Source organism: Trichechus manatus, unplaced genomic scaffold (genome assembly GCF_000243295.1).
Source record: "Trichechus manatus latirostris isolate Lorelei unplaced genomic scaffold, TriManLat1.0 scaffold00132, whole genome shotgun sequence".
Taxonomy (NCBI): Eukaryota; Metazoa; Chordata; class Mammalia; order Sirenia; family Trichechidae; genus Trichechus; species Trichechus manatus.
The window spans coordinates 1,645,139-1,670,332 of NW_004444068.1; the positions used below are offsets into that span (position 1 = coordinate 1,645,139).

The 25,194-nt window shown below is 37.9% G+C and overlaps 1 protein-coding gene across 2 annotated transcripts in view; it reads right to left on the reverse strand.

The window, feature by feature from the left end:
* The window catches only part of TRPC1 (transient receptor potential cation channel subfamily C member 1), a 61,824-nt gene extending 36,755 nt beyond the window's left edge, over positions 1-25,069 (reverse strand). The window contains exons 1-4 of one of the 2 annotated variants that reach the window (XM_004385067.3): positions 24,771-24,960; positions 11,974-12,128; positions 5,190-5,291; positions 736-938 (exon numbers count right to left, since the gene is read on the reverse strand). In XM_004385067.3, the coding sequence (XP_004385124.1) occupies positions 736-938; positions 5,190-5,291; positions 11,974-12,128; positions 24,771-24,945 (635 nt within the window). In that variant the 5' untranslated portion in view covers positions 24,946-24,960. Of the gene's footprint in view, positions 1-735; positions 939-5,189; positions 5,292-11,973; positions 12,129-24,770 lie in introns of both variants that reach the window. The other variant, XM_004385068.2, reaches the window with a different exon arrangement.
* Between the last annotated feature and the right edge of the window lie 125 nt (positions 25,070-25,194).

Sequence of the window (25,194 nt, forward strand, 5' to 3'; positions counted from 1 at the left end):
TATGGGCTACCTGGGACTTCCAGAACCCATTTCCCATAGAAAATGCCATTTTAGTTGATATTATTTCAACTATATTTAATTAACATATATACATATATGTGTGTGCATATATGTCTATAAGTCTATGCTGAAAATTATATTCTCAGTTATAGCCCAGAACTATACACCTTATACAACATGCCCAAATTTGTGATCCTGGTAACCTGCACAAGACAGAGTACTTTCTTGGTCAATCACCACTCAGGTCTTCTTGCCATTTTTAAGTGGTGAGAATGGGAAGAGATGAATGGAGACGAGAAATAAAGACTTGAATACAGTGTGAGAGGGAAAGTGAGAAGAGTAACAGGTCAAATATTTAGTTAGATAGAAAATAATTTTTATTTCCTTATAAATAAGGTAGGAAGTGGTACCTCTACCTTTCTACCAGTTTAAAATCTCTTGGATTAATAAATTCTACTTCTAAAAAGCAAATAGTCCCTCCCCCAGCAGGAGCATGAGATATACTTTATTCATAACTTGAAGAACTTTCCTAATTATTCAGCTTTTAGTAAGCATTTCTAAAAAACGCAGAACTTGTGTATTAAGCAAAGGGGCTAGAAATTTGGCTATCATAAGTCACCCTAGCATCATATTTCTTAAAAGCTATGTAGAGCAAACACCAACAAAAAAGCCAACATCACTGACATACACCTTACTGCATCAGACATCTATTTATTAAAATCTTTACTTTCTAACCTGGAATGTCGGAGGCTGTCCTTTTTGTTTTTTGCAGAACACAATGTGCATTCACAGCCAACTGCATGGGGCTTGGGTAGAGATACATCCTGCTTTAACAGCATTGTAAGAATCTCATAGTTGTTACGATGAGCAGCTAAAATGACAGGCGCAACATCCATCGTTGTTGAATACTCAGGATTCTGAATCCGTTCCATTAGTTTCTGAAAAATATTTATATAAATGTCCAAAAATTATTATTCATGACTTTAAGAAAACATGTTTATCTGAAGAATGAAATGGAAAAAAAAAGAAGGAACGTATGAATTATTTTAAGGAATACAATAAATATTTTACTGGGAATAATTTTTTAAAGAAACCCCAAAACTTTAATTAAAATACAATTAAATCATTAACAGTATAAAAATTTCAATAGGAAACATTCATATGATTAGAGTAGTATCTTCCTAACAAAGACGAAGTGAGGATATCTAGATAAATATTTTAGGAAAAAGTGTTTAATTTTCACAAGATTATGAAAGTATGCATAATGGCAAGCATAAAGACCAGAATTTTGGAAAAGGAATACAATGGGAAAACAGAAATTGAACAAAAACAGGCAGAGTATAAATGCATGAAAAAAACTTTAACAATTTCACCTTTATGACAAACCTATCACATTGAGAGCAGTGAAGCTACGTGAAAGGATCAGTGAACAGGAAATATTTATTTTACATAATTCTCTACACATTCCCAGTTGTTACTTGTATTACTTTCCTGTTACAGATGCACAAAAGCACTAACAATCATAGCGACCATTTAATGACTCCTGGAACTGTTAGGCGCTTTACATTTATCATCTCATTTAATCCCCACAATAGCCTGCAAAATTAAGTGTCATAATCCTCACAAAGAAACTGAGGCTCAGAGAAGTTAATGTGCCCAAGCCACACAATAAAGTGGCCGACTGCTGACTGGAACCCACGTCTGCTTCACTTCTGGAGTCTGAGCTCCTTCTACCTCATCAGCCCATGGGCCTGGATGGCGTGACATGAGGAAAGAAATATTAGTAATTAAAGGATCGAATCAAATAAGAAGGTTGACTATTTTATGACTATTGCATATCCTTTCTAGTACTTCTCACTTGTTCACACAGGTGTCCCTGAGAGCTGTTTGATTCCATAGTGTAAGCACACAAAGTTCACCATTTTTTTTTTTTTTTGGTACCTTTTATTAGCATTGTGAAAGTAGTGCATACTTATAAAGTACCTGAAAAATACAGAAAAGCAGAAAAAATAAAAACATCCATATTTCTACTAATCAAAGAACATTTTCAAGTACAGTATTTCCTTCTAGTCCATTCTCTACCACATCTTTTGCATAAATAGTGGGGATGCCAACCACCTATGATTAAAAACAATGGCTCTTAATATTTTAGGGATCAAGGACTTTTCAATAATCTCATAAAGCTATGGAGCCCTGGTGGCACAGCAGTTAAGAGCTCGGCTGCTAATCAAAAGGTCGGTAGTTTGAATCCACCTTGGAAATCCTATGGGGGCAGTTCTACTCTGTCCTGCAGGGTCGCTATGAGTAGGAATCGACTCCACAGCAATGGGTCTTGGTTTTATAAAGCTATAGCCCAGGATGAGCAGAAGAATATCCTGCACCGAACTTTGAATGCAATTTAAGGGGGTTCAGAGATCCTGTGTTCGAGATATTTTATTTAGTTAATTTCAATAACACTACTGCAAACATGTTTATGAATACAACTTTTTCCAAATTTAGTTTAGTATTATCTCATTAACATAGAGCCCTCGAAGTGGAATTATAGGTCTAAAGGCCATAAACAGTTTTGAAGCTCTTGATATATTTTGTCAAAGTCCTTTTAATAGTTTATATTACCAGTAATACAGGAATGTACCCACTTCACACTAAAGCTTTACTCACCAGCACTGCACATAATCACTCTCAATTTGATGAGTGAAACATACTATTACAAAATTTTAGTTTATTCTTCCTTGATTACTGGCAAATTTGAATATTTTCCCACATTCTTATTGTTTTTTATTTCTTTTTATGAATTTTTTTTATATACTTGCCCATTTATTTACTGGGGGCTTCAAATCAATGAATTTATTTTAAAATTTTAAAAATTATAGAGAAACTTAAAAATCTCACCCTTTTTTCCCTTATCATTGCATTACTGGTTATAACGAAGAGAAACTATATTTAATTCTGCAAGAGAAAAATGGTCCCATTTTTCCTATGAAATATGTTTAACTATCTGCGAAACACTTTGATTACAGGTGCATACAATTGAAGTTCATAATTTCATTGTTCATAATATAATCTATGTACTATCAAACAAACAATCCACCTTTGAAAGCTAATTACCAAAAAGACAATTCTGCTAAGCCAAGAATACAGAATGATTCACTCAAGTGGTAAAGGAAAAGTATACAAAAATATTTTATATTGCCAGTCTAGAAGTAACAGGGCTGCTAAAATGTGATCTCTTTGTCATGTAAGCATTCCAGCAAGGGCTGGATAACTTCGATTTGTTAGAGATATAGTAGAAAGCATTCGTCACTGAGTAGGTGAGGACTGCCAAGGCCTTCTAACATTCCACTGGGAACGGTAATGGCAATGAAATAATACCAGTCAGTGGTTCTAATACCCTAGCACGCTACACCCCGCCGAGCTCCTCCCTCACAAAATTAAATGGGTTAAAAGGCTAGAGGGTGGACCAGGCACACCATACTAAAATAGGAAATGCATGCTAGATGACAGAAGATTGAATAGGAGTCTAGATATTTCTGATCCATTTGACAGGAACTATATTCTTAGCCCTTTTTCCTCTCTTCCTATGGCTTCTTACCACAATTTAAACTGAGTAGTACAATCCTATAGACAAAGCTAAGTTTATACAAACTTAATAATATTCTAAGTGAATATTTAATACCTTTTTTCCCCTTATTATTGAGAGTAAAATATTTCAGTTAATATGTGATAAAGTATGCAATCTATACAGTTCTCAGATCATGGCAGGTAATCTGCAACCAATTTATAATTCTTTTCAAAACAATATTTTTCTTCTGTTTATAGTCAGTTTACACTCCGAGTAGTTATTCAAACTGTTTCACTATAACCTCACCAATAATGAATGTTGAAATTTTAAAATTTGATAGACAAATATCTCCTTTTAAAAAATTAGTATTTATTTGATTATTGCTGACCATCTTCCTAATTACAAAAACAATAAGTAAAATTTTTAAAAGTAAGAAAAAAATATCGTTAATTTGACAAGAGATAACCCGTTAGTCCCTCTTCTATGCATTTTTTTAACTTTGGATTATATTATATGCACAGTTTAGTATTCTCATTCTTTTCACTTATATCATATTTTTCCATGTTTCAAAATACTCATAAAAATACCACTTCAGTGGTTGCATACTATTCCATTGTATGTCTATGTAATGATTTATATTTCCGATCCTCTATTTTGCGTTCAGATTGTTTCACTTGGTGCTCCTGCCTACCTACTTGCCTTCTTCCCTTCCTTCCTCTCCTTCTTTCTTTTCTTACCACTACAAATAAGATTGCCATTAACATTTTTGTCCACATTTTAGATCATTTCCTCGATAGGTTCCCAAAGGAAGGCGCCCCAGGTTAAAGAATATGAATGTTTTTCTTGTTCATGATACATCCTGGCAAAACAGCCTCCCAACCAGTGGTGTATGAGACTGTGCTACTCTCTTGCCATGAATAATTTTTTTTTTTAATCTTTGCTAATTTGATTAAGTAAAAATTATATCTCATTGTATTTGATTATCAGTATGGTTTAATATTTTGCACTTTCTTTTCTGAGATTTTTTTTTCATGTCCCTTTCTATTACGATTTTGGTGTTTTTCAAAAAATTGATCATCTGGTGTTTTTCATTAATTTGTATATTCTTAAAATTATTAACGTGTGATATATGCTGCAAATATCTTTTCCCAGTTATCCATCTGCTTTCTAAATTTTGCATGATAACTGAATTCCAGAAATTTAACTTCTATAGTCAAAGACACTGATCTTTGCCACTGAGTTTTTGTCTACTGCTTTTATGATTAGAAAGTCCATCCATTCCCAATCAGTTAAATATTCACCTACATTTAAGGTTTGACTGTTTACATTTAATTCTTAAATCCACTAGAAACTAATCTGTATTTTCAACATAAACTATAGAATATTCCAAACTAAAAATACTGGTCCACACTGACAAAATTAAGGAAATATCACTAGCTTAAAAAATATTTCCCAGAAGCAGTATTATTCTTGCAAGTATCTACTTACATAAAGTAATATTTGACATAGTGAAAAAAAACAAAACCTATTTCTTTAAAGCAAAATAAACTTAGGGGAAGGAAAAAAAATGGGGCAGGATATCTATTTTGGTTTAAAAATCCAAATTAATAAATACTTGAGTACTAACTACTACAGTTGGTCTTGATGATCGTTTTGGCCGATGATTAAGTAGTATATCAACAGCTCCCACTACTTCAGAGTCGATTGCCACCAAAAGTGCATCTGTGGACTTTAAAAAAAAAAGGTTAAAAATGAAAATGGAAAATAAAAAGGTAAACTGTTTATTTTTAGTAATTCATAACAAACTATTTTTAAAGTTTTTGAACTGTTTTATATACAGTAATGCTGAATTTTTAAAAATTTAGACTGTACAAATTGTACATTTGCTTGCCTTAGCTGTCCTTCTGTGTACCACAACACACACGTTTCTGTCCTGGTTTCAATTACGTGAGCTGGTAAGATAATGAATGCTTGACAGAAGGGGTTATTAGTGGAACAGTGCTGATCTGTGTGATATTTAAAGTGGAAATTTTTTTTCAAGATCTTTACTCTTGAACTGTAGACAAACAGAATCTTAACTTTCCAAATCTATAAAAGAAATTGCCAGGAACTATTACTACAGGTAAAGCATTATGTTCAGTCTAATAAAAATGATCACCTACGCAAACCACAAGGACAGGGAAGAATGGAAACTACATAAAGGTGAGATTTCTGTTCTAATCTTTGAAGCACAGGCTGACCTGAATCGTACAAATCTGACATTAACATAAGCAATTTTATAAAGTAAAAACCACAAAGAATTAGGCTACCAATGTCCTTAGAGACAGGAGGATTGACTATAGTTCTACTCACAACCTATAGCTCATTGTGAAGCTTGAACTTTGACAGCAGGAAAAAGTACATATAAGCTGAAGAACTGGGAACCTTTTCAACTCTCTGTGACAAAGTCTACAATGACATCAAATTTTTTTTTTTTAAAGAAAAACCATAAAGGCAGGAGAAAAACATGGTGATAAATAATAATCTAAGAAAATGCCCTGATTATTTTCAGTCTGTACATTTTCTTCCTGTTACCCTTACAACTGTTTAAATCAATGTTCTCTCTCAGAATGAAACTATTATCAGATCTTTAGTATTCTTTGTAGGTGAACAGATTAAAGCTTTCATTCACTTTATCTGGATGTCAAAAATAGAGCAAAAAATGGCAGACTTTACCTAGATGTCTAAAAATAGGACTAAGCACCCCAAACAAGGAGTTGGAAGACTCATTCAACCATGAGGAAAAGCCTATGTTTTCCCATATGAAAATATTCCCCAACGAAACGAGAAATTTAGTTTATTGTTTTACCCCTTAAAACTTTTAGGGTTCACTGGGCTCTAGCTTATGCTTTAAAGGCCTAGAATTATTATTATTCTGCTTTGCAAGACATTTCTCTTCAGTTTTTACAGTAACTTGGTCAGTTGAAGCAAACAAATGAAAGAATGCTGTGTCTACTGCTACCGAACATTTATGATTTTAAATTTTAACCTATGAAGCTAACTATAGTAATGCCACTACTGTCAAAGTCAAACGCCAGGCAATGTCAACCATCTGAAACACAGCCATGGATCCCAGGTGCAACTTTCCAAGACAAGCATATAGAACTGTACCAAATAAACTCCATCGACATGATTTCCCAGAAGAAACAGGCCGAAGCACACTGACTCAGAACTTTCCCCAAGTACCCTTCAGATGTTCACCGAATAAAGGAACAGTACATTAAGACCAACAAAGGAGGGGAAAAAAAATGAAAACCTGCTAAAAGTTGACCACTGAAAAGACAAAACACTAGTATAGCAAAATCACTATCTATGCACAGCAGTCCAAAACCACTTAATGTAAAGACAAACATGTTCACAGTTTCTGACCATATGAAGCAAAGTAAAATGATTACATTCAACATAAAGTTAAATTATATTCAGAATACACTATTTAGTAAAGAATAAAATTCATAATATTTCAATGCCTAAAAGGATAAGCTTCAGATATAAGAAATATTTATTTATATTTAAAAAAAAAAAAGTCATGTAAATAAGAATTTACCATTGACTCACTCTGCACAAATGGTATGTTATTTGATAAATCAAGGGCAGTTCTGAAGGAAAAAAATATTTTAAATTATTTCAAAAATATCTATAGGTATACATCCCCACTAGTTTTGTTTCCCAATTTCTCACAGATATTTGATGGTTCTTAATTAAAAGCTGCTGCAACAATGGGCTCAGACATAGCAACGACTGTTAAGATGGCGCAGGAGCTGGCAGTGTTTCGTTCTGTTGTACACAGGGTCGCTATGAGTCGGAACCGACTCATTAACACCTAACAATTAAAATCTATTCAAATCACCTATTTATTGTGTATGTATGAGGTCCTTATCTTTCTTCTCATCTCAGAATTTGTCCCTTCTACAATTCGCATATTCTTTCCTCTAAGCTCAGAGTAAGAAGTGACTTAATTCCTTTACAAAGCTAAACTTTCCTTCTTGGTATTCTATTTTGTGCTCTCCTGCACTGGGTAAGAGCTTGGCTGCTAACCAAAAGGTCAGCAGTTTGAATCCACCAGCAGCTCCTTGGAAACCCTATGGGACAGTTCTACTTTGTCCTATACGGTCGCTATACGTCGCAATCGACCCGACTGCAATGGGTTTGGTTGGTTGGTTGTTTTTTTCCCTCCGTAGGATCTTGGTCCTTCATTCTCAGAAATTCCAGTCCCAGCTTCCGTTCCCTAAAACTTTAAATCGTTCTTCACTCTTTGCTAACTTGACTTGATCCTATCTTTCTCTTGCCGCTCACGTTTTCTTCTTCTTTCACTGTGTTAAAATTCTCAAGTCAATCAGTTTTTCTAATTCTACCGATGCCATACTTTCAAAATCCAATGGCCTTTTCTACCTCCTCATTCTCCTTGATTTTTAAGCAATGTATTAAACCTGTTTCTTTGGTTTTCCCAATGCCACACTAGTCTAACTATCTGTGCCATCTTTAAACAGGCATTAGGTCCCCTTCAATGAAATCCTTTCCTTCCAACACCCTTAAATGTAGATGCTCACTAAGAATCTGCATCAGCCCTTTGCTCTTCTCTGTGCTTTCACCCACTCTCACATCGGTGGTCATCTTCACATTCACCACTGCCTACTTCATCTCTCTAGCCTGATCTCTCCCTAGAGATATAATCTCCATCTCTGTCTGTTGAAGACTGCCTAGTATCCCCCAAATAAACATGGCTAAAACCAGAATTCACATTCCTCTGCCCCAAGCTTGACTTCTCTTCTGAAGTCCGTTTTTCTTTCGTTCTTCTCCTAGTCTTCCATGTCTAAAATTTCCAGATGATCGTGGAATCTTTCTCGACTCCCTCCCCTTCAAATTTAAACAATCACTAAAACCAAACCTGTTGCCATGGAGCTGATTCTGACTCATAGCAACCCTAAAGGACAGAGTAGAACTGCCCCATAGGGTTTCCAAGGAGCGGCTGGTGGATTCCAACTGCCGACCTTTTGGTTAGCAGCCAAGCTCTTAACCACTGTACCACCAGGGTTCCTAAACAATCAGTAGGCCCTGTTAATTCTTCCTTCATAATATTTCTCATATCTGCCACTTTTTTATTGCCACTAATCCAGTTCTGACCTTAACCTCTTTATGCCTGGATTACTACAAAAACTGCTCACTCAGGCAATCGTCTTCCCCACCCTCCATTCCCCAGTCTATACTGAACACAGTCACTAGATTTATCTTTCTAAAATACCACTGGACATACATCATGCTCTTTTTCAAAAATCATTTAATGATACCCATTGTCTATCATATAAAACCCAAATCCCTTAGCCTGGCATTCAAGGCCCCTTTCATCAGTCTGTTTTGTTATTTTTTCTGATATTTCCCACTACTCTCCAGCCTAAATATTCTATTCAAAAAGGCTAAGTCAATTCACTGTCTCAAGAACATACATTGCATGTACCTTTGTTTGCAATCTTCTCCACATACTCTGTTCTCTCCTCTGTACCTATCGATACATTTTGGAGAGTAGATTAGGGTGGTAGGGAAGAGCACAGACTCTCAAGTCAGAACCTGGGTTTAAACTCTAGGTTTGCCATTTACGGAGTGACTTTCGGCAAGTTACTTAACCTTTCTGTACCTTGGTTTCCTCCTCTATAAAGTGGAGATAATAATAGTGCCTACCTCATAGGACTGTTGTGAGGATTAATTAAATCTGAAAAATGGATGCTTAAGTCAGAGAAAATGAGGGAAACCCTCAGTGAGATGGACTGACATAAAAGCCACAACAATGGACTCAAATATACCAACGATCATGAGGACAGCACAGGACCAGGGAACGTTTCATTCTGTTACACGTAAGGCCATGAGTCAGAGCCAACTCAACAGCAACTAACAACGTAATGTTCCTGGCACAGTGTAGCACAATGTAAGTGTTAACAATTATTAATATTTCGAGGCTGAGCTCAGCTGACACCTCTTCCATGAAATCTTTCTTGATAGCTACAATCCACAGTGATCTCACCCTTTTCTATGTTTCTAACACATTTATTGTGAACTACAAAATTTTAAGTGTAAAACAGGGTTTCTCAATAACACACTACTCACATTTTGCGATGGATAATTCTTTGTTGTGGGAGTTATCCTATGCATTGTAAAATGTTTAATAGCACCCTCAGCCTCTACCCACTAGGTACCAGTAGCAACCTGCCTTCAGGTATGAAAACAAATAATGTCTCCGGACAGTGCCAAACAACCCCGGGGGGAGGGGGGCGGCAAAATGCCCAGTTAAGTACTCCTGGGATAAAACAAGATAAAATACATGAAAGCACTTTGTAAACCTCAAAACAACATACAGGGTCAAGAATTATTGCCTATCAGCACTTATGAAATTCACTTTTGTATTGTTTAATTAACTTGCAATTCATATATACTTTAAGTGTCCAGTTAGTTTTAAGATCCTTTAGCACAGAACCCATACTTTAATCAGTTTCACAATCACCCCCCATAGAAGTCCTTGGAAATTTGTTGACTGATAGATAAGACACAGGTAACTTGAGACAGAACACAGTGAATTGGAAAGAGCATGAGAGTTGCAGTCGGAAGATCAAGGTTAAAGTCTTAGCTTTGCCCTTACTAATTTTACAACTTTGGGCAATTCATTAAAGTCTATGAGCCTCAGTTTTCTGATCTATAAAATGTAACATCTATATAGGGCAGCTATGATGTTCAAATGTGATCATGTACATGAAAGAACCATGCCTATTACAAAGCTATTATTACAGATGACAGACTCATATGTATAAAAAAAAAAAAAGCAAAAATGATTATTACACCATACCTCATTTATCCAGAATCATCAGGGACTGAGTTTCTTATTTTCTAGGTAACTGAAGCTTATGCCTTTAGTGTTTAACTTTAAAATTTTAACTGTTTTGGTGGAAATCTTGTTTTCAGAAGTACTGTATTTCTCCTTTCTTCTAAAATAATGGGTACTGAATATAATTTAACTTTTCCTAACTGACTCTGGGCCATTGTTATTAACATTAATTACCATTCATATATACATACATATATATGTATATTTACATATATATATCCGCGATTATCAGATGTTTAATGCTGTTGATCTTTTTATTAAATAGTATCAGAAATACTGCTCCTACTTATTTTGTTCTACCACAGCCCTCGTGCCCCTTCCATTGCCTCTCTAATTCTCTATGTGCTGGAAAATTAAGTAATTAAGTTTGCTTAAATGGAAACTAAAAAAGAAAAAAACAACCTTGAAGGAGGGCTCCAGAAGTGCTGCTATAAATAAAGTAAATAAACTTAATTTGGAGACTTCCTGGCTGCTCAGAGTTATTTTTTACTTACTTTCCGGTTCTCAGCTGTGTTCTGGATAGCTGAGGTTGCTGGATAAGCAATTTTTTTTTTTGTTTTTAGTAAAAGTATATAGAGACAGTACCATGTATTATAATACATATATATAATAGAAATGTACATAGAACTAACCTACCTATATTAAAAAAAGTGAGTGCCCAGTAAATATGTGTATCTGTTGAGTGCGTGCTCATGCCACTTAAAAAATTGTACCTCATTAATTTAAAGCCACAACAAAGTACACGATCATGCCATTTAAATGCAAAAAAAGAGGCCAGAATAAAAGTGCTAAGTCTCATCATAAACAAACCAAAAGGGAAAGTAAAATTATATTACTAAATTTACTTCAGAATCTCTTGATCCTCTTAATTCTTTCAAGACTCATATATTTTCCTACCTGAACGAACAGGAAGACAAACAGAAAGGTTTAACTTTTCCAGTTAAAAAAAAAAAAATTTATTCACCTTTACTTAGGAGCAAACATTAAATTTCAGACAAGAATTTATTAAAACCTAACAGGAGAAAAACAAAGTCAAAGAGACAACTGCTTTGTGAGTCACGAGTATTTTGTTCTTAGGCCTGTAAATAACACTGGGCCACAGAAAAACCTGCTCCCTGGGCCCTCCCAAGAACATCGGTACTATTTTTAGGTATATAGTATAAACAGTAATAATATAGGTAATACGAACAAAATCATCTGTGATAATTCCTGATAATTAACCTCTACTAGAAGTTGTAAAACACTAAAGGATAAAGGGATGTAGGGGTGTCGGGGTGGGGCAGTCAAGGGAGTGAAATTTGGGAGGAGAAAGATAAATCAACTTAACATTTGCTTTTTTTGGTTTGTTTTAAAAACTTTTAAAATGGCTCAGGACCAAATGAAAAGTGAAAGAAAAAGAGAGGGAAACAGAAAAAAAAGAAAAGAGAGAAAGAAAAATAGAAAGAAATCATGGCACATCTAACAGTACTTAGAAGCTAATGGAGTGAATTATCTAGCCTTGTACCTGACAACCGTAGTCCAAAAGAAGCTGTAGTATATCCAAGTTTTCGTTTTCAATAGTTATGGTAACAGCATTTCTCCCAAGCACATCTACGCAATTTATGTTCAAGTCACCTGAACTGTTTTCCTCCAAAATCTTTTTAACCATATAATAGTCACCTAAATAACAATACACAAACATAATTTAATATCCATGACAAATAAGAATGACTGTAAGGAATGAGGTTGATTTAAAAGATTAAAAACCTAAACTTATTTTTCTAAGTGGAAATGTGCAAAGAAAATGTGAACATTTCCTTGCTGAAAACTTATATTCTGATAACACAGACATCAGCTGCAAACATAAAAATCAAGTAGAAAATTTTTAAAGCATTGTTTGAAATTCATAACTGGATGCTTGTAAGGAGAGAATATTTTAGAAGATATTTAAAGCAATTTAAAAAAGGATGCTGAAACACAAACTGGAGTCTAGAAAAATTAGAAGCGCCTAAAGAAATCAAGTTTTACAGCTCAGATACACACACACATTTACTCACACATCATAGTAGTTAAAAATGAGATCTAGTAATAAATGGAGGATCTTATAAACATACATTGGAAAAGGAGTATAACTATGTATATGCTTTGGGTACGTACATTAAGAGGTAAGGATGCCCCCAAAACCTTTCTTTTCCTTCCCACCCTCCCAATGCATATCTCATGAATGAAGCTTTTTCAATTAGATGGCCAGGGAACATTCAGATCACAAATTCTAAGGCAGGACTAGAATTAACACTGATAGAGGCCAAAGTCAGAATATTTGAAAGCAAAATCTTGACTTGTCAGGAGCACGAAGATTTCCTTCTGCCCTGACATTAGCCCACATCAAAACAGTTGACCCATGTGGGGAAATGAGAGTAACTATGCAGGCGATCATTTTCACTGAGGGCCCACTATACTTGTCTGCAGCCCAGCTGGTGCAGGAATAAGTGGAAAAAATCAAGAGAAATACTAATTAAATGGAGAAAGAAAGCTAAGTGGGGTTTGTTTTATTTCATTTTTTTTTTTTTAACACAGGATGAATAAACCATTTTTAAGTGACTTGAAAATACACTTACATATTCAAGTCTATGAATAAGAAAGTGAGGGAAAAAAACAATAGGAGTAGAAAGCAGAAGAATAAAGAAATATAATTTCATGATACAAAAAGAGAAATGACTAAAGCTGGACTAAATGGGCAAATAAGAAAGATGGGTAACGGATTTTGTTAAAATTTCAAACAAAATTTGCCATTATTTTTAATCAATGGCCTTAAAATCCTCATTCACTTTGAGGGAAGTTGAATGGTGGTTTTCCTGATGGCAGATGTCCTTATTGCCTCAAGAAGAAAACTGTTTTCTTCTAGTCACAAAAAAGAAATATTTTCCTCATAGCATTAATTAATATTTAGACACTAACGATTCATGGTAAAAACTGTGTATCTAACTCCTATCAAACACTTTACAAAGTGATGGTCTTAGTCACAAGTCGAACCAATAGTGACCAGACAGATGTGGTTGTTAGGTGCTGTCGACTCAGTTCCGACTCATAGCAACCCCACGCACAACAGAACAAAACACTGCCCAGTCCTGTGCCATCCTCACAATCATTGTTATAGTTGAGCCCACTGTTGCGGCCACTGTGTCAATCTATCTCATTGAGTCTTTTCCTCTTTTTCGCTCACCCTCTACTTTACCAAGTGTGATATCCTTCTCCAGAGACTGGTCCCTACGGATAGTATGTCCAAATTACATGAGACAAAGTCTCACCATCCTCACTTCTAAGGAGCATTCTGGCTGTTATTTCTTCTAAAACAGATTTGTTCGTTCTTCTGGCAGTCCAGGGTATATTCAATATTCTTCACCAACTCCATAATTCAAAGCCACCAATTCTTCTTCGGTCTTCCTTATTCATTGCCCAGCTTTCGCATGCATACGAGGCAACTGAAAACACCATGGCTTGGGTCAGATGCACCTTAGTCGTCAAGGTTACAGCTTTGCTTTTTAACACTTTAAAGAGGTCTTTTGTAGCAGATCTGACCAATGCAATATGTCATTTCATTTCTTCACTGCTGCTTCCATGGGCTTTCACAGACAGATCATGAAAATTCATAACTATCACTGGAAAATAACATTTAATACCTTATTTCAGGTGAATCTGTTTCAGTATCTTAGAAGCGAGAGAATGCTACCATAAAAATTCTGCTATATTCTCTTTGGTTTCAAGCTGTGTCTAGGTGAGGATTTATTTATCTTGCTTGTAACTCATTAGGCTTTATGAATTTGAGGACATCTGCCCTAGATTATTTCTGCAATTTTTTTACCCATTGTCTCTTCACTCTCATGTTATTTTTTCTCCTATTGGAACTTCTATTAAAGATTATATTGCACCTTCTCATTCCAGCATAAGTGTCTCTCAAGCTTTCTTATTTTTCCTCTCTTTTTCTTGCATTCTGGGTAATTTCTTCAGCTCTCTCTTTCAGTCACTTATTCCTCCTTCGGCTATCTTTGGTGATTAACCCATTCATTTTCACATTTCAATGATAACATTTTTATTTTTATAAGTTTTACTGGATTACTTTTCAAATCTGCCCAGTCTCTTTTGATTTACTTTGTTTTCATTTCCTTATTTTAAGCTTTTAGTCATTTTAAACATATTTATTATATGATCGCTAAATGATAACTTAATCTTTACTTCTCAGGGATTAATCCTGTTATTTGTTTTGCCTACTGACTCTTAATAATGGGAGATTGTTTGCTCAATTTTTTAATTGGGGATTGCAATTCATCTTTAGCGGGGCATTACTGTGAGACTCCTGGTAGCCTGGTTTCGAAGCTTGTCCCACTGGGGTTTTGTTTGCTTTTGCCAGATAACTCGAAGGTTTTGCTAGCCTGAGACCTCTTCTTAATTTCTCAGGTTAGACAGTCTCAGACCAAGTCCAAGCCAAACCAAGCCAAGCCAGTTGCTGTGGAATCAATTCTGACTCATGGTGACCCCAGAAGACACAGCAGAACTGCCCCAACGGGTTTCCAAGGCTGTAATCTTTACAGAAGCAACTGCCACATCCTTCTCCAGCGGAGCAGCTGGTGGATTCAAACTAGCAACCTTTCGGTCAGCAGCCGAGTGCTTAACCACTGCATCACCAGGGCTCCTGCTTGAGACCAAGCATCCAAACCAAACCTATTGCCGTAGTATTAATTTGAACCCCAAGACCACAATGGGCAGGATCATGGTGGCAAATTCTTAGAAGAGTCTTTGTTTTTTTCTCCCACACTGAGATAAACTAGTTTTTTTTGTAGTCTTCATTGCTGGTGGATGGGATCTTCTCCTCATCTACCCCTCTGCTGAAGGTATAGTCCTTTACGAATCCTGGTTTAATGCTTGGATCTTGGTTCTAACTCCCCACTTTGTGCAGACTCAAGGCCTTGTAACCTGTTTCCACATGGGCATTAAAACCCCAATCCCTACAATGCTGTGATAGTTACGACTGTGTGTCAACTTGGCTGGGCCATGATTCTCTGTGTTTTGGCAGTCGTATAATGTTGTGATCACTTCCCTGTTGAGATCTGATATGTAATCACCACCATGATGGGATCTGCTGTGAATAGCCAATCAGTTGAAAAGGAATTTCCTTAGGCGTGCGGCCTGCATCTGAATATAAGCAGACGTTCTGGCTTTTGCCTACGCTGGATCCTGCAGCTGGCTCCTGTTCATCTGACCTCCGGTTCTTGGGACTTAAGCTAGCAGCTTACCTGCTGTCTTGCCTGCCAATCTTGGGATTCATCGATCTTCACAGCCTACGAGCAAGAGCCCTGCTCTCCAACCTGCTGATCTTGGGTTTGCGAGCCTCTGCGGCTACGTGAATCAGCAGAAGCCTCTATACTGATCCAGGAACCTGGAAAATTCCAGCCTCTACAACTGCGTGAGCCATTTCCTTGATATAAATCTCTCTCTATATATATTTATACATTTTACTGGTTTTGCTTCTCTAGAGAACCCAGCCTAAGACAAATATCCAGATCAATAACTCTCAATTAATTCCCATGGGGCAGCTACAGTGTCAGCTGACACTATGTTTTTGTTTTTCAGACTCTTCTTCACTTTTGGACTCTGGGTATTTTCCTTACTTTCTTGAAAGCTCATCTGTTCATTTACATGGATGTTTGTTATATTTTAGCTAGCATTTCTAAGTGATTTGAAGTAGAACGGTTTTCAGATTAGCTACTCAGCCATACTGCCAGACACAGAAAAGTATAAAGAATTATATAAGTATAATTCTTATAAAACTCTATGAACTTCAGGCAGAGCAAATGGACAAAAATAATTACTGCACTTTTAAAAAGTTTAGATTGCTGTTAAAAAAGCAATGGCATCGTAAATATCAAATACTCCGGTTTTACAGCTTCAAAGCCTATTTCCTTTTAGTTGACATTGTAGTCACAGAGCTATAAAAGAAAATCTTATCAAAACCAAATAAATAACTTTTACTCCTAAAGACAATAAAAAGCTCCACCTTGCCACAACTGACATACTCATGTAAACGACAAGCCACATGCTATAGTCATAGAACCTGCAGGAAACCTAGAGTGGTTGCTAGGCATTCCACAGTTTATATCTGCAAGCCATTTAAGACAATGTACTGCATTTAAAAAAGAAAAAAACAGAACAGTCTTAATATATAGGGTGAGTGTATACGTAAAAAGAGGTTAGAAAACTTAAAATAGATCACAAGAAGCTAGTTATAGAGCAAAGATTACAATTCAAAATGCCTGCTTATGCCAGACAAACACAGTCATACATCACTTAACATTCACCATACGTTCTGTAAGATACGACGCTGTGATCTGGATGTTGTGTGAACACCTTATTATATACTTAGCAAAGCTATATGGGATACTATAGTATACCTGCATTGACTAAACAGGTTTCAGCAAATTCTGCTGCTGCCTTAAGCATCCGCACTTGCAGACTCACCACCTGCTTTCACATTATGCAGTGAAAAACATTGCCTGAAGCGCTTGAACCACTCAGAGCTAGCACTAAACTCGGTATCACAGTCTGGTCCTGCTTTTTCTTTAAGCATCTTGAACAAGCTTCTGCCTTAATAGTGATCGTCAACGTGCTAAGAAAGATTCACTTTCGTGTTTGGTCCTCAATCCACGTCATTAGCAATTTCTCCATATCTGATTTTAGGTCCATCTCGCATTTTTGTTAGCCTTGTAGCTCTCAGTGGGGCCGATCTTTTAACAGCTTGGAGAACTTCTTCTTTGTTTTTGAGGATCTTCATGACTGTTGAGTGCGTCATGTTCTCTGATTAGGATTTCTGAAGTCTATTATATAACCTTATGGGACCACAGACATATATGTGGTCAAACAGTGCTCTAACGGACGTATGACTGTATATAAATGCTTTTCATTTTACATCGAAGATGTTTTTAAGAGTTACACACACATCTCTTGTCTTTTAAAATACAACATGTAGAAGGAAATGCAACATATGCTTACTTTTGTGGTTAGATGGTTGTCTTTTTTCAGTGAAGGAAAAAAGAACCTTTTCAATCAATTCCATAGGGAGTAAAACAATTCAATAGCAAGTCTTGTCAGTCACTCCAAAATCTCCCCATACTCATCCACTTCTCTCCATGTTCAATGATTAGTCTGTTATCTACTAGACACCATAATTTTTAGTGATTTAAGAGTCATTTTTGGTTGAATTAATTCTGAACCATTCCCCATAGCAGCATTTCTTAACTAGTACATTCTGTAACTTTGGTGAGTTGGAAAACTTTCCCATATAAAATACTTAGAACCCCTATGCCTTATGGTAACTTATGAAATGGTAAAATTTTGTCTTCAGTATTCTCCTACCTCTCTTTTCTGTCAAGTTTTTTTCCCCCATTATGACAAATACTTCTTTAAATTAATGTGGCCAGTGTCAATATAAAATTTCTCAGCAATACCCAGTGCTTTGCTGTTTTTCTTCCCAGTGCCATCCACATACACTTCAAAATCCCATCTCAGAAAGCTAAAGAGATCCCATATAAACACGTTTAAACCTGCTGCCATCTAGTCGATTCCGACTCATAACGACTCTACAGGACAGAGTAGAACTGCTCCATAGGGTTTCCGAGGCTGCAAATCTTTTTTTCTTTTCTCCATACAAAAATTTATACATACATTGTTATGTGACCCTAATCGCTCTCCCCATACTGTGACAACACACTCCTCCTTTCCACCCCTGATTTCCCATGTCCATTCAACAAGCTCCAAACCCTCTCTGCCTTCTCGAGGCTACAAATCTTTACGAAAGCAGACTGCCGCCACATCTTTCTCCCTCAGATCAGCTGGTGGGTTTGAACCACTGACTTTTTGGTTAGCAGCCAAGCGCTTTCACTACTGCACCACCAGGGCTCCTGAACACATTTATTCAGGTGTTAATGAAACAGATGCTTAATAGTATTTCTCCCAGACATGTTGCATGTTTTAAATACATCTTCAGCCCAAAGATATGCAAAGTGTATTAGAATTCAAAGCATCCTTCTTTACAATGAAGCAGATCCTACCACAAAGGTGACATGTGACTCTGAGACTGGCTGAGCCCAATAATAAAGGCGAAATTCTGCCCTCTCTTGAACCATACTGAAATTTCAAAAAGGGCCTCCTTACTCATAAATTGAAAAACCAATTTCCTGAAAATGCTCTCCATGGAGAGTTGGCAGGGATCGAATCCCTTTATACTTCCTTTTTCTCCACAATGAACTGATTAAAGATCATCAGCAAATTAAAGGGTTTAAGCAGGTTTACGCTCGCAAACATAATAATAAAAGATACCATCCACTGAACAGTTAATTTAAAACCAAACCAAACCAAAATAAACAACAACAAAACTATCATTGCCATTAATTCCGACTCATACTGATGCAACTGGACAGACTAGAACTACCCCACAGGGTTTCCAAGGCTGTAATCTTTACAGCCAGAATGCTCCTTAGAAGAGAGGATGGCAAGATTTTGTCTCATGTACTTTGGACATGTTATCAGGAGGGACCAGTCCCTGGAGAAGGACATGCTTGGTAAAATAGAGGGTCATCGAAAAAGAGGAAGACTCTCAACAAGATGGACTGACACAGTGGCTACAACAATGGGCTCCAGCACGATGACCCTCAACAAGATGGACTGACACAGTGGCTACAACAATGGGCTCAAGCATAACATCGATTGTGAGGACGGCACAGGACTGGGCAGTGTTTTACTCTGTTGTGCACAGGGTCGCTATCAGTTGGAAATGGCCCGATGGCACCTAACAACAATCTTTACAGAAGCAGATTGCCACATCTTTCTCCCACAGAGCAGCTGGTGGGGTGGAACCACCAACCTTTTGGTTAGAGGCCCAGGGTTTAATCACTGCACCACCAGGGCTCAGTTACTTTAGAAGAGAAGAATTAACATGAACTAGACTTTGTTTCTTGTTCCACCACCCCATCTCTGTGCTGGTCAACCCCGGTTCCCAGGACAGGGCTTGAGGGTCCGAGGCCAGAGGAAAGTATGTTTTCGACTCTGATTCATTGCGACCCATGTGTGTCAGAGTAGAACTGTGCTCCACAGGGTTTTCAATGGCTGATTTTTTGGAAGTATACTGCCAGGTCTTTCTTTTGAGGTGCCTCTGAGTGGACTCAAACTACCAACCATTTGGTTAGCAGCCGAGCATGTTAACGGTTTGCACCACCCAGGGACTCCAGACTTAGTTTAGACACTCCCTAAATGAACTTATTATTAACACTTTCTGCAGCCAGCAGGCTCCAGTATATAAAAGTAGCTCATTATCACACTCTCAATGCAAGAGGGAAAAGACATGGGTGGTAAGAATCACTGCTTAAGATTTCATAAAACAACACATTTATAGACAGCTCTGAATTGCAGATGGTTTCTAGGTCTAAAAACATGGGTGTACTTTCTGAGAATTTTGCTTGAGGGCCCAGACTTAACTGTGTATCACTGGCACGGGAACTTTTAGTTGACGCTTCTTCTAAATTCTATACAAAGAGAGCAGCCAATGTTACCTTTGAAATGATCCTGACCCATTTTAAAGATCAGTAACAGTCACTGAAAAGTGGCCACTGCCTGGATCAACACTTGCCTCACAACAACAACGAAAACCAGTTGCCCTGCGGTCGATCCGACTCACGGTGAGCCCATGTTTTTCAGAGGAGAACTTCACTCTCTAAGGTTTTCAACGGCTATGATCTTTTGGAAGTAGATCACCAAGTCTTTCCTCCAAGGTACCTCTGGATGCATTTAAACCACCAACTTTTTGGTTAGTAATGTAGCTCTTAACAGTCTGCGCCACCCAGGAACTCCAACACTTGCCTCCAAACCCGTTTCCGTCGAATTGATTCCGACTCATAGCAACCCTGTTGGACAGAGAACTGTCTCACAGGGTTTCCAAGGAGCGGCTGGTGGATTCAAACTGCTGACCTTTTGGTTAGCAGCCAAGCTATTAATCACTCTGCCACCAGGGCTCCAATACTTGTCTAGATCTATTGAATTTATTAACATAAAAGCCAGTTATTACAAACTATAAAATCTTTTCCTTTTCTTTCATTTTTTTTTCCCTTTACTCCTTAATCTGTACACACCGTTCAAAGGTCCATCCATTCACTTACACATAACCACCTTTTCCACAATCTTTGCTTTAGGAATTTTCCCTAAATGTGGTACATAGAAAAAGTTGCTAAATGAAAAGGATAAGAAACACAGATGTTGTAGAGTGGATTTTCTCTGGTGCTACTGAAATACCATGCATGCTTTTTACCTTCATTGGATAACTTTAATACACAGAAATTAAAGTTTATAAAACATTCATAGAAAGCAAGTTAATTTTGAACTAGTAACTCTAAATGTGGATGTGTCTTTCCTAACACAAATGATTTTCATTCATTTAACTACAACCAGATCAATAAAACATAGTGTTTAAGAATGTAGGCTCAAGACAGATCCCAGTTCTACCGCTTCCTAAGTAATGTAACCTTGGGCATATTAACTTAAAATTTTTGCTAAGCCTCATTTTGTTCATCTGTAAAATGGAGACAAGAACAAATCTGGTTCATGAGGTCGTGAGGATTAACTGAAATTATCTTTGAAAAGCGCACACACTCTACCCCAGTCTCTGTTTTAGTAAATGCTTGTCATTTGGTTTGATGAAGGTTCCAATATAATAGTGGACGTTACTGCTACTTCAGAAAACGTTTCACTTTTAGATGTGTTCTGGGTAATACCAAACAAGGTTTAGTATTTAGTAAAGCAAACAGAAGAAATGATGAAGTAAAAGAGCTGCACAGAAGATTTCAAAGGGCAGCTTGAGAAGACAAAGTAAAGTATTATGATGAAATATGCAAAAACCTGGAGTTAGAAAACTAAAAAACTAAAACTCTGTATTTCTCAAGCTGAAAGAAGTGAGTAAAAAATTCAAGCCTCAAGTTGCAATACTGAAGGATTATATGAGCAAAATATTATGACGCAGGAAACATCAAAAGATGGAAGGAATAACAGAGTCATTGTACCAAAAAGAACCGGTCGATGTTCAACCATTTCAGGAGGCAGCATATGATCAGGAACTGATGGTACTGAAGGAAGAAGTCCAAGCTGCACTGAAGGCACCGGCTAAAAAAAGGCTCTGGGAACTGATGGAATATCAACCGAGATGTTTAAACAAACAGACGCAAAGCTGGAAGTGCTCACTTGTCTATGTCAAGAAATTTGGAAGATAGCTACCTGGCGAACTAACTGGAAGAGATCCATACTTTTGCCCATTCCAAAGAAAGGTGATCCAACCGAATGAGGAAATTAGCAAACAATATCATCAATAACACATGCAAGTAAAATTTTGCTGAAAATAATTAAAAAATGGTTGCAGCAGTACATCGACAGGGAACTGCCAGAAATTCATGCCGGATTCAGAAGACGATGTGGAATGAGGGATATCACTGCTGATGTCAGACGGATCTTGGCTGAAAGCAGAGAATACCAGAAAGACGTTTACCTGTGTTTTACTGACTATGCAAAAGCATTCCACTGTGTGGATCATAGCAAATTATGGATCACACTGTGAAGAATGGGAATTCCAGAACACTTAATTGTGCTCATGTGGAACCTGTACATAGACCAAGAGGCAGTTGTTCTAACAGAGCAAGGGGGATACTGCATGATTTAAAGTCAGGAAAGGTGTGCGTCAGGACTGTCCTTTCACCATACTTATTCAATCTGTATGCTAAGCAAATAATTCAAGAAGGCAGACTATATGAAAAAGAGATCTGCTGCAATAGACCTCTTTAAAGTGTTGAAAAGCAAAGATGTCACCGTGAAGACTAAGGTGGGCCTGATCCAAGCCACTGTGTTTTCAATTGCCTCATATGCATGCAAAAGCTGGACAATTAATAAGGAAGACTGAAGAAGAATTGATGTATTTGAATTATGGTGTTGACAAGGAATACTGAATACACCATGGACTGCCAGAAGAACAAATAAATCTGTCTTGGAAGAAGTACAGCCAGAATGCTTCTTAGAAGCGAGGATGGTTAAGACTTCATTTCACAGATCTGGACATGTTATCAGGAGGGACCAGTCCCTGGAGAAGGACATCATGCTTGGTAAGGTAGAAAGTAAGCGAAAAAGAGGAAGACCTTCAAGGAGATGGATTGACACAATAGTTAGTTGTAACAATGGGCTCAAACACAGCAACAACTGTGAGGATGGCTCAGGACCGGGCAGTGTTTTGCTCTGTTGTGTATAGGGTCGCTATGAGTCCGAACCGACCCGACAGCACTTAACAACAACAAACAAGGCTTAACAATATTAGTGAATACAAACATGTAAACAAAAAATACATTCCTATAACTCAAATTTATTTTTTAATGTAAATTTATACCATAAGTATGGGTAAGAAATATGCCATTTTCCTAAATCTAAGCTGAGAACTTGTTTCAACATACTGAACCACAGAAAATATCTATTTTATCCCACTCATTTAAAAAATTTTTACTTTTAATTTATATAGGGGAAACAAAAGCATGCATGTTTAGCTTCCACCTCATCCCCAAAAGACAAATCTTCCCAGGGATCTTAATGATGTTATGAAACGGGAAACTGACAAAGAATATCAAACTGTTTATACTGGCACTACTGGATAGGCTATATTAAAACTCCCTTTTGTTTGAACTATGCGATGCAGTATTCCTAAATATACACACCATACAAGTACCCAGTCCAACCATATTCCATTATGATACTCCTCTGTCCTCAGTTTGACAAGAATATCAAATTCCCTTTCTTGACATACTTTGTTTGCTTGAAAGTAACCATAGCACAGTGAGCTAGGGCCGATGCAGCAACTACTTACTTATTCTGGTACAACACACAATCTCTCTTCTTCCTCTTGGAGAGAATTTTTGAAGGAAGAGAACTCAAGCAAGCTACTCTAGCAATACTGAACAATTTTACATAATCCACAGACCATAATTTTTGTGAGGTTACAGATATGTATTCTATTTTTCTTTACATTGCCAAGATTACTCAAAGTTGTGTCCATGGTGGACTTTAACAAATAAGAATATAAAAGCAGACCTTATTTATATGTTAACGTGTTTTCAAAAAGTTGTGGAAATAAAATCCTATTCTGAAAGCATTAAGGAGGTTAGGGAGATTGTCACTTCTTAAAAATATAGGCAAAAGCACAGGTGTACACACAAATAAGAAATCCTCTGTAGTCGATCCTTCCACATTGTAAACTGCCCTAGGTTTTTGTTTTGGAAATTTGCATTGTTCTAAACAAAGTTTTCCTAAGTAAGCATGGCCCACTGTATAGCAAGCCACATATATTCAGACACAGAAAATTTTCAGTACTTTTATACAAGCAGGAATAAAAGCAGTCTTGGGGCAATCAATTTCCCACTTCCTTTATTACAGGCATCACTAGAAGGCAGGCTTCAGTGAAGACTTTAATATGGCCATAAAAGCCATCAATTTCTAGATTTTTTAAAAAAAGGAAAACACACTAAATAGAGTCCACATATTTTTGCCCGGTAATTATTTTGCACTACCTTCATTTCCCATAGAAGGCTCGGGAGCATCTCTCTCCCATAAAAAACTCGAACCATCAAAGCTGTTCCATAGGTCTGAAGAAAGTTTTGGGGACTAAGGTAGAATTTCTCCAGTTCTGTGCTGATTTCATGTATCTGCATCTATGATACAGAGATACCTGATTCCATTCAATAGTCACTGAACATCTATTGGCTAAGCATCAGGCAGCTCAAGCGAAATAACAGATGTAAAATCTTAAAAGAAAAACAAAACCTAGTGAGAACCCATAAACATACGGAACCTTAAGGCAAGGTCGTGGAATTTCTGGACTGGAAGGTCCCAGACAAAGGAGACAACCTCCTTGCTTCCCAGAAGAACTGAGGTCCCGAGAGGTAGACCAAGGCATTCACAAGGTCACTGGCAGGGGCGGAGCTAGACTCCACGTGCCTAGGTCCCCGAGGTGCTACCTAAACATCGTACGGCACGAGGGGAGGCCACGGCCAGAGCCGCGGGTCCCCGGTCGCCAGCCCGGCAGTGGCAGGGCAGAGGCGGCGCGGAGGCACGGGTGAGGCAGCAGGCGCGGCGGGAGCGGATGCTCGGCGCGTGGGAAAGAGCGCTCGCGCCGCGAGTAAATTGAGGTAGGGGAGAGGACGAAGGGTGTGCAGGGCAGGGGCATCCAGAAGACGGGGAAAGGGGCCTAGCTCTCACCCTTGTCGCACGCCAGCAAGAAAAGCTTCTCATTCAGGGTGTTCTCCTCCTTCACCTCCCGCACATCCTTCAGCGCCATCACCTTGTTCGGCGACCAAGAAGAGGGTGGGGAGGACGGCAGGGAGGAGGAGGAGGCGCCCGAGAAGTCCGTGCTCGGGTACAGGGCCGCCATCATCGCGGCCCATGACGGGGGCAGGCCAGGGGACGGGGGCAGGGCCCCCACCGGCCCCGACCCCGACCCCAGCCCCGCCCCACGGCTGGAAAAGGGATGAGTCGTTCCCACGGCCGCCTCGGAGCGCGGCCCGTTGGCCCCGAAGGGTGTCGTCTCCCCTCGGAACCAGCACTCGCCCTCCACTGACAGCCCCAAGGTGGTGGCGGCGCATGCGCGGCCCCGGGGCCAGCGACCCCTTCCCAGCCGCCGGCG